Here is a 10,378-nt window from a genome sequence, read left to right as displayed (position 1 = left end):
GAAATGGCAGTATATTTGGAACAGTGGGACCTCTGGGAGACACCTTTTTTATTTTCAACCAAAAGTGAGGGTGGATAATAGTACATGCAGGTCCAGGCGTGAAGAGGTGGTGCTGGCCAGGTTAAGGATTGGACATACCAATTTAAATAGTACCCTGTTTTTAATAAACAAGCATGCAGATGGCAACTGTGAGCAGTGTCTATGGAATAGACCAGAAACAGTGGAACATGTTTTAATACACTGCCAAAAGTACCATAACGAAAGGCGTAGGTTTATTGCTCAGGTGGAGGAAAATAAAGAAGTATTTGAGATGAAATATATTTTACAGAGAAGGGAAGGGAAGATTTTAAAGTTGTTGTTTTTCTTTTTAAGGGAAACAGGGCTTTTAAAAATAATTTAAGTTAGTAAAGTTAAGAAGCAAGTCCTGTGCCACACTCCAGTCCAGCGGTGGCGGTAATACACCATTTGGTTGTCAACCGCCAATTGAAAAAAGAAGAAGAAGAAGAAGAAGATGACGTTCATCCGGGGGAGGGAGGGTTCTGGGGCTGGGAGCGGAAGAGGAGGAGTTGAGGGAGAGAGCGGGTGAGTGAGACGAGGGAGTTGAGGGCTGGTTGTGTTTATGATTGAGTGTGATATTGAGAGAGATATAACTTGTTAACAGAGAATAAAGCTGGTAATCAAGAACCCTCCGTCTGGTTTGTGACAACGCTACAGTATTATTGTCTTGACGTTGCTAACCTGCTCCGTTTATCCAGCTAGGAGAGTCTTGAACTGGGGAAGTGAACCATGCCGCTTTACGACGACATGAGTGTTGCGACCAATGACACCAAGACCGAAGGCTGGTCCAAGAACTTCAAGCTTCTGCAGTCGCAGCTCAGAGTGAAGAAGGCTGCTCTGACGCAGGCCAAGGTAATAATAACACGGGCGGTCACAGTGCCTGCTTATTATTTCCAGGCTGGATGTTGAAGTCAATGAGCTACATTTTTCAGTAGCTACATTTCAGGGGATCCCCCGTTTTCTGAACAGGATCCCCGCCCAGACACAAGTGCAGATGAAAATGCAATGCTTCTTCATGAATAATGAAGGTAATCCACGGATGGTGTGTGTGCCTCCCTCAGACTCAGCGGATGAAGCAGACAACTGTACTGGCTCCGGTCATTGACTTAAAGCGAGGAGGTACCATTGATGACAGACAGATCTCAGACACCCCCCCACACATTGCAGTAGGGCTCAAGGTAATGGTTGGTTGCTTGTATGTGTTGTATTGTGTGTGACAATGTGTGTGTGTGTGACTGATATGTGACAGGTATAGTTCTGCACATGTATTTCTCTCTGTCTGTCTGTCTGTGTCTGTTTGTTTGTGTGGGATGTTCCTCTCTTACTGTTTGAACGTGTCGTTTCTCACTCTGCGTGCATGTGCGTGTCTGTCAGGATGCCATGCCAGGAGGGTTCTCGTCTGGGGACGTGCTGATCCCCCTGGCTGACGAGTACGACCCCATGTTCCCCAACGACTACGAGAAGGTGTTGAAGCGACACAGGGAGGAGAGGCAGAGGCAGAGAGAGCAGGAGCGACAGAAGGAGTTTGAGGAGAGAGAGAAGTACGGGATCCCGTCACTGCACAGCAGAAACTCTTTCGGGGGCACAGGAAAAGCTCACTACTCACTACTTGCCCCTCTACACGGTCATATTACCATAATGGGGTTGACACTACAAATCGTTGTACAGGAGAAATATGGACCTATCGATGACCACCAGCCCTGTGCTCTCCCTTTGTGCCTCATGTGTTTACACGTTGTTGTGTCGTCTGTGTGTCCAGGAAGAGGAAAGATCGACACGAGAGTGGCGGCGGATCCGCTCCGAGCGGATTCTCCCGCTTCCCGACAGCCGAGGGAGAGTCAGACGAGGAGGAGGACTACGAGAAGGAGAGGAGGAAAAGGAGTGAGTGTCTTTGGTTCAACTGGCCAGGGCTGTACACACACACACACACACACACGCACACACACATAAACTCTCACACATGCACGTACGCACACACACACACACTCTCACACACGCATGCACGCACACACACTCTCACACACGCACACACACGCACACTCTCGCACGCACACACACACACACTCTCGCACACACACATTCTCATTCACTCACTCGCTGTCACTGGATGCTGCCCTTGTAGTGTTCTGAATTAACAGTGTGTCTCTCTCTCTTTCTCAGGTATGGGTGGAGCTGCCATCGCCCCTCCCTCGTCACTTGTGGATAGAGACCCTGGTATGGGCCGTGCAGAGTTTGCTTGTGTGAATGGGGCATGATGTAGTGTATTGGTGTTTGTCCAGTAGATAGCACTGTTTTCAAATATAAGTGTGATGCCATGCTTGTGTATTCAGTCTGTTGCCTTCCTCTTGTTTTTATGAGTGTGTGTGTTTGTCTTTCTTTCTGCCCCCCCTCAGCCCCTGCCACCTCGTACCCCTATGAGGATGAGGTGCGTCCCCCCCGTGTGTCTAAAGCAGCCATCCCCCCCCCCATGTTCGAAGAATCAGACCGGCCCCGCTCCCCACCCGGACCCACCAACTCATTCCTGGCCAACATGGGGTGAGCTTGACACACACATGCACACACACACACACACACCCTCCACACACACTGTACGGTGCTTTTATGTCATTTTAGGAAGACAGTCCAAGCGATAACAGAATTCTAAACAGTGTTGTTCTCTGTAGTCACATGTCACACACGCTGACCTCCTCCCTGTCGGTCCCTGTCTCTCCCCCAGAGGTACGGTGGCCCATAAGATCATGCAGAAGTACGGCTTCAGGGAGGGCCAGGGGCTGGGCAAGCACGAGCAGGGCCTCAGCACCGCCCTGTCCGTGGAGAAGACCAGCAAGAGGGGCGGCAAGATCATCATCGGAGACGCCGCCGAGAAACGTAACTTCTCCCCCTCGTCACTCAACACTTCTGTCTGTCTCAAACTCTCTCTCTCTCTCTCTTTCTCTCTCTCTCTCTCTCTCTCTCTCTCTGTCTCTCTCTCTCTCTCTCTCTCATTTCTCTCTCACAGCTCTCCTTTTTCTCTTTCTCACTATTAACCCCCCTCTCTCTAACTATTAACCCCCCACACACACTCTCTCTCCCTATTTCTCTTGTTACCTCTAATTTGCATGATGATCTTGCACATGATCCACCACGTCTTCCATTGTTTCTTCCTATTAATTGTTTCCACACTATTGTCTATTTTTCCCATTATCTCTGCAGTAGTACCAGTAGTCTCTGTCTCTAATCCACTTTCTCTACTCAATAAGATAACTTGCACTTGTTGTTTTGTGAGCTTGTCCAGATTGCTGTTGTTATGATGTACTCACAGCATAGGCCTGGAATAAACTGTCTTGGTTTCTAAGTTCTAAGAGTATGTTTTCTTGGCTGTGTTGTTGCATCATCCTTAGTGAATGTTCAGTTTTCATATTTTTTTATTTTTTTTTAGGTCTCTAACCTTCAACATTTGTGTGTTATGGGATCATGGTTGTGTGTGTGTTTATGTTCATTATGTGTGTGTGTGTCACTCTAAGCAGCAGGATCCAGCCAGCCCGCTGCAGCTGAGCCTTCAGGCTGGGGTTTGGGGGCTACAGGTTTGGCTCGACGTCATTTCCTCTTTCTTCCTTTACGCATCACATCACATCCTGTCCAGGCCTGTCCCGAGGCTGGGCTGTCAGTCTTAGTCTGCCCTCATCCCCAGGCCCCTCTCCTCAACCTCATTTAGAGAGAACATTCGGTGCATCTCAATGTGGGTCAAGTTTTAATACAGAACGAGACACCACATTTATTTTAGGCTTACATTGTGATGGTTGATAACCTGTTATGTGTCATTTCAGTGTACCTTACTGGCTCATGTTAAACCCAAGCTTGAGCTATTAAACTAGGGTCCAAACAGACGAATAATTGCAGAAGATGTAAGGGAACGTGAGGCCACTGTCATGTTAGTCATTGGATAGGTGAAAGCTGTATTGAACAGTCCTCCCATGTAGTTCCACCAGAATCCACCACTTCACTTTGCTCTCCAGCCCTGTCCTATCAAGGCAGTGTTTGATAGGCTGAAGTCACGAGCAGTTGTCAGTTAAGTCACATGACCCGTCTCTTTTTCCTTTCCGTCCTATCAGCGGACGCCTCCAAGTCCAAGTCAGAGGCCAATCCCCTCACAGAGATCCTGAAATGCCCCACTAAAGTGGTACTGCTACGGGTGAGTGTGTGTGCGCATGCGTGAGAACAGATTTTTGGATTGAAAGACATGTAAATGTGAGTGTCTCTGGTGTTAATAACGTGTGTGTTTGGTGCAGAACATGGTGGGCAGAGGAGAGGTGGATGAAGACCTGGAAGGGGAGACTAAAGAGGAGTGTGAAAAATATGGAAAAGTCACTAAATGTGTCATCTTTGAGGTGAGAGGAGGAGGAGGAGGAGGAGGAGTAGGAGGTGTGTGTGTGTGTGTGTGTGTGTGTGTGTGTGTGTGTGGCCTGCCAATGGTTCTATTTCTCTGACTCTGTGGGTGTTTGTGAAACCAGCTGTGCACATGTTTGTGGTTAAACCATGAGGTTTTCTCCTCAGATTGCCATGGTGACAGATGATGAAGCAGTGAGGATATTCCTGGAGTTTGAGAGAGTCGAGTCAGCCATCAAAAGTCAGTGCTTCTGTGTGTGTGTGTGTGTGTGTGTGTCCACTTATGGGTGTGTAAGGTTACTGTGGGTCTGTGTGTATGTCCAGAAGAGGTTTGCATACGCGTGTGTGTCTGTGTATGTCTGTGCGTGTGTGTGTGTGCGTGCGTGCATGACTTACATCATTGGAGTAAAGCTCATGTGGGTCCCAGCCTAAATGGGTTGTCCCAGATCAGAAAGCAGGTGAGACTGTGTCCCCTGGGTATTACACCACAACTGTTCCATCAGACCACACCCCACATCAGTTACACAACATCCTCTAAGGGGGACAAAGTGGTGGCCAATGGACTGTACACAACTGACTGGACACACTCAATAACACGGGGGGCAACTGGACACACACATAGTCCCTTAAAAAATGGAGGGTATACATCCAGTACCTAATGGTCCAGCCGGGTCTGTAATTGCAGGGGTGCAGTGTCCACAAAGGTGTGTGTATTCCTGGTTAATGTGCTGAGTGCGGACTAGTCACTCGTGTAACGTAGACGGGGCGGCTGTGGCGCAGGAGGTAGAGTCGGCGTCTAATGATCGCAAGGTCGGCAGATCGGCGGTTCAAGCCCCGACTGGCCACTTGTCGAGGTGTCCTTGGGGCAAGACACTGAACCCCAAATTGCTCCCAATGAGCGGGCCAGCGCCTTGCATGCTAGCTTGCCGCCATCGGTGTATGAATGTGTGTGTCCGTTTACCATTTGTAGACCCGCACAACCCAGTGAGGTCATCCCCTGAGCCGTTGATAAGGTGATCTCTCACACAGACATAACACACTGAACAGAGTGCATCTCTCTCTCACTCGCTCTCTCTCTCCGTTGTACGGGCGAACGTTACACCGTATACCGCCTGTGTGGACGCTGTGTTCAGGACAGCGTCTGCGCGGTGATTGATAATAGAAGGTCCGTCCTTGTGAGGAAAAGAGACTCTCTGAAAACCGGAGTGATGTCAACGCTTCGGTCGCCACGGTCACGTGACGCTAACAACAACAACACAGCGCACCCAATCCCGTAGCGTCTTTCCTAACGACAGCGCGTTCTGTGTTCACCGTTTTCGCAAACAATTACGACCCGGTTTTCTTTCCGTTTCTCGCCGATGTCCGCAATGTCAGAGATATTGCCGACGAGTGTGACAACAATGTCTAAAAAAAAAAATACAAATAAAAAAAAGTTCTGGTGTTTTGGACCTAACGTAAGACCTGTGTCCTCTCTCTCTCTCTCTCTCTCCTAGCTGTGGTGGATCTGAACGGGCGCTACTTCGGCGGGCGCGTGGTCAAGGCCTGCTTCTACAACCAGGATAAGTTCCGCGTGTTGGACCTGGGAGAGCAGTTTTGAGACTGGCCTAACCGTCGATCCGAACCGCTACGACCCGCTTTGAGGGTGCAGGAACAGACCCAATGCTCTGACACACACACACACACACACACACACACACACACACACACACACACACACATACACACACACACACATACATACACTGATAATCACCAGTAGCTCTCACTGTGTATATAGCCCATACCTTTTCTATTCTCTGATCAACCAGCACAATGTGTCTGTGTTTAGTGAAGGGTTTTCACCTGTAGTTTCTGTTTAGCCATGAGGTTAAAAACCCCCGATGTCAACAGAAAAGAGATGAAATAGGCTCACTATACACCGTCCACATCCCTGTGTTGATGATATGAATGATATGAGAGATTATCCTGTACAAGTGAACCCTGAAAATAAATGTCTCTTTTTTGTTTTAAAAAAACGAGTTTTCTTCTTCTTCTCCTACGTCTTCAGTCTCTTCGTTACCTCATCGGCCTGTCTTCTAGGGCAGTGCGTCGTCTAAGAAACCTAGTTTCCTTCTGTCTGACATACACTACTGATGTTTACATTACTATACATTTGTTGTACCACTGTACATTGCACCTGTTTCCTGACATAGCCTAGCTTCTTTTATACTTCTGCACATTAGATACTGCACATAAACTACCTCACTGTACATAGCTCATAACTGTATATACCTCTACCTGTATATACCTCTAACTATACTGATGTTTACAACACTACCTCTACACATACTGTATAACATAGTTACCTATCACTAGGCCTAACTCTTGTTCTATTTATATCATGCCCTTATATCACTATTTGCACTAATTGGTTGGATGCTAAACTGCATTTCGTTGTATTGTACTGCGATGACAAAGTTGAATCTAATCTATTCTAATCTAAGTAAGTAAGTAAAACTTTATTTATATAGCACCCTTCCCAGCACGGATGCACAGGGTGCTTTACATACAAGAATACAAAATACGGAAAGTGCACATTTTTGAACATCAGTGATTAAAAACACAAAGGGGACAACAGAAACAGAAACAATAAGAAGGTTAAACAGATGTGTCTTTAGTTGGCGTTTAAAGATTGGTTCTGAGGGAGCGGCTCTCAGGTCAGGGGGGAGGGTGTTCCAGAGTCTCTCAGGTCAGGGGGGAGGGTGTTCCAGAGTCTCTCAGGTCAGGTGGGAGGGTGTTCCAGAGTCTCTCAGGTCAGGTGGGAGGGCGTTCCAGAGTCTTGGGGCCGTCACCTGAAACGCTCTGTCCCCTTTAGTTTCTAGCCTAGTCCTAGGTACGACCAGGAGCTCCTGGTCTAATAGGAAGAATGTCATTCAACATGTTCTGGTATGGCTTTGGCAGCTAGCAACGCTGTGTGTGTGTGTGTGTGTGTGTGGAAAAGTTGAGATGGTGATGATTGTAACCTAACCCTCATGAATTCAAAGACAGACATGGAGCGACAGACATGGAGCAACAGAAGGTAGCGTGTGGTACACAGGGAGACAGACAGCCAGGAGGTACGCAGGGAGACAGACAGCCAGGAGGTACGCAGGGAGACAGACAGCCAGGAGGTACGCAGGGAGACAGACAGCCAGGGGAGTCAATGGAGGTACGGTAAGGTAATCAATTATGTAATCAATGATGCCCAGAGAGTAAATATGATACGGTCTTGGAATGTCTGGGGAAAGAGTTGATCACTGATCAAAGGGTCTGGACGTTTAGCTGGGGTGGGGGGGCACCCCAGGTGAAATGAGCATCTGAGGGAGGGGTCACTATGGAAAGGTATAAAGTTCTGTGTTGATGGGGGTTCTGGAGTTGCTTTGCAAACTGGCTGGGTCCGGCAAGGGTCTCCCTTGTGACCAATCATCAGCTCCCGGGTTTCTTTGATTGTTTACATTGGTATTAGCTATTATTAATTAATTAATTCATTCTGTCTGTCTCCTGGGTTAGGGTTGGCTGTCTGTCTCCCTGCGTACCTCCTGGCTGTCGGTCTCCATGCGTACCAATTTATGTATTTATTTATTAGTGGATGAACTCATTAGGGGGTTGAACTCGAGATATTTTCCTCGGTCGGTGACACCTCATAGCCGGTGAGTCCTCTCCCCATAAGAACTATAGTCTCTCCCAGAGTGGTGTATAAGTAGGTCCCCATGGTACCTGACAAACACTCTGATCTCTCAGTCTCAGACCCACTCGCAAGGGGGAGGCTGTGGCTCAGGAGGGTACAGCCGGTGTCTAATGATCGCAAGGCGGACGGCGGTTTGGTGGTTCGAACCCCGGCTGACGACGTGTCTATGTGTCCTTGGGCAAGACACTGAACCCCAAATTGCTCCTAAATGAGCGGGGCCGGCGCCTTGCATGGTAGCTTTTGGGAATAATTAAAGCAATTTGGAATAAGGCGCTATATAAGTCAGTCCATTTACACGCACCTTAACTGACTTGGCTGGTTGACTTGAGCTGCATCGACGGCTGGCGATTTCTGCTAACCTCCGCACAGGCAAGGGACCTGGAGGAGTACTGGACCAGAGTAACCTCCATAACAAACATCCTGTCGTTTTTTTTTTTTTTTGCAATTTTCTTTTTATTCAACAATAAGAACAATAATACAACAATTCAACAACAACAAAAACAACAAAAGAAAAACATTAAAAGGAAAAGAAAAAGCTACTGCTGTCATGTCTCAAGTCTGCATCTGTGGTCCTAAAAGTCGTAGTCTGACATCCTGTCGTTTTTAAAGTCATTTCAGGGATCCTCAACCTAAATAATCGACCTTCTGTGTATTATATTATATTACATTATATTATAGACAGTGTTTTGGTCGTCCGAGGACACCGTACCAGATGACTGTTGTGACGTCGTCTTGAAATAATGTTGGACGACCTAAGTTGAACACGAACACCGGTTAGATCGCTTCCAGACATCTGTGTTTTGCAGAAGCACGCCTATATAAAACAAAGGTTGTAATAATGTCCATGTTGGTACGTCATTAATTAAATGATAAAAGGGCCTTTTTCGTATTCGACATTTCATGTTCACTGGCTTATCTTGCAGTCACGACCACATTGAATGTTTTATCTATTTTACTTCTTATATTTGCTTTTATTCATTGTCATTTTTATTTGTATTACTATGCTCCTCTTGCTGTATTTTTAATAATGTATGTAAAGCACTTTGAATTGTCCCTGTTGTATGAAATGTGCTATACATATAAATGTGCCTTTCCTTTCCACTAGGCATCCCTCCACTACACCCTAGTATCCTGTCCTCCCTCCCTCCCTAGTGTCCAGGACTGTCCTCCCTCCCTCCCTCTCTAGTGTCCAGGACTGTCCTCCCTCCCTCCCTCTCTAGTGTCCAGGATTGTCCTCCCTCCCTCCCTCGTGTCCAGGGTTGTGCTCCCTCCCTCCCTCGTGTCCAGGACTGTCCTCCCTCCCTCGTGTCCAGGGTTGTGCTCCCTCCCTCCCTCCCTCGTGTCCAGGACTGTCCTCCCTCCCTCCCTCCCTCGTGTCCAGGGTTGTGCTCCCTCCCTCCCTAGTGTCCAGGACTGCCCTCCCTCCCTCGTGTCCAGGGTTGTGCTCCCTCCCTCCCTCCCTAGTGTCCAGGGCTGTCCTCCCTCCCTCCCTAGTGTCCAGGACTGCCCTCCCTCCCTCGTGTCCAGGGTTGTGCTCCCTCCCTCTCTCCCTCCCTAGTATCCAGTGTCCTCCCTCCCTCTCTAGTGTCCAGGGCTGTCCTCCCTCCCTCTCTAGTGTCCAGGGTTGTGCTCCCTCCCTCTCTCCCTCCCTAGTATCCAGTGTCCTCCCTCCCTCTCTAGTGTCCAGGGCTGTCCTCCCTCCCTCCCTCCCTCCCTAGTATCCAGGACTGCCCTCCCTCCCTCGTGTCCAGGGTTGTGCTCCCTCCCTCTCTCCCTCCCTAGTATCCAGTGTCCTCCCTCCCTCTCTAGTGTCCAGGGCTGTCCTCCCTCCCTCCCTCCCTAGTGTCCAGGACTGCCCTCCCTCCCTCGTGTCCAGGGTTGTGCTCCCTCCCTCTCTCCCTCTCTAGTGTCCAGGGTTGTGCTCCCTCCCTCTCTCCCTCCCTAGTATCCAGTGTCCTCCCTCCCTCTCTAGTGTCCAGGGCTGTCCTCCCTCCCTCCCTCCCTAGTATCCAGTGTCCTCCCTCCCTCTCTAGTGTCCAGGGCTGTCCTCCCTCCCTCCCTCCCTAGTGTCCAGTGTCCTCCCTCCCTCTCTAGTATCCAGGACTGTCCTCCCTCCCTCTCTCTCTCTCTCCCTCCCTAGTATCCAGGACTGTGCTTGGTAGCCCACCCACCCATCCCTCCATCCCTCCCTCCCTGCCTAGTAGTAGTATCCAGGGTTAGTACCAGCAGGGCTGTGCTTGGTGATGTGTT

The 10,378-nt window shown here is 48.8% G+C and overlaps 1 protein-coding gene across 4 annotated transcripts; it reads left to right on the top strand.

The window, feature by feature from the left end:
• Positions 1-638: 638 nt before the first annotated feature.
• LOC308165108 (splicing factor 45-like) lies at positions 639-6,395 on the top strand. Of its 4 annotated transcripts, none has more exons than XM_080539214.1 (12): positions 639-909; positions 1,119-1,235; positions 1,432-1,598; positions 1,817-1,938; positions 2,218-2,271; positions 2,451-2,592; positions 2,774-2,925; positions 3,564-3,620; positions 4,149-4,228; positions 4,326-4,424; positions 4,591-4,663; positions 5,916-6,395. In XM_080539214.1, the coding sequence occupies exons 1-12, from the start codon at positions 787-789 to the stop codon at positions 6,017-6,019; spliced, it is 1,290 nt and encodes a 429-aa protein (XP_080395340.1). In that variant the 5' UTR covers positions 639-786; the 3' UTR covers positions 6,020-6,395. The 4 variants fall into 4 exon arrangements, with proteins under 4 accessions (XP_080395340.1, XP_080395339.1, XP_080395338.1 ...); XM_080539213.1 differs by having other exon boundaries at positions 3,561-3,620; XM_080539212.1 differs by lacking the exon at positions 5,916-6,395 and having other exon boundaries at positions 4,591-4,872.
• Positions 6,396-10,378: the final 3,983 nt, after the last annotated feature.

The sequence above is a fragment of the Nansenia antarctica genome, assembly GCF_963989245.1.
Source record: "Nansenia antarctica genome assembly, chromosome: 1".
Classification (NCBI taxonomy): domain Eukaryota; kingdom Metazoa; phylum Chordata; class Actinopteri; order Argentiniformes; family Microstomatidae; genus Nansenia; species Nansenia antarctica.
Note: the sequence above shows the minus strand (reverse complement) of the source record. Positions and strands in the feature narration are given on the sequence as shown.

Bases quoted from the DNA above. Each gene is read 5' to 3' on its own strand.
- LOC308165108 (XM_080539211.1), top strand. From the start codon at position 787: ATGCCGCTTTACGACGACATGAGTGTTGCGACCAATGACACCAAGACC. The intron at 2,926-3,560 runs GTAACTTCTCCC...TGTCACTCTAAG, and splicing joins CGGAGACGCCGCCGAGAAAC to CAGCAGGATCCAGCCAGCCC. The intron at 4,229-4,325 runs GTGAGTGTGTGT...TGTTTGGTGCAG, and splicing joins CTAAAGTGGTACTGCTACGG to AACATGGTGGGCAGAGGAGA.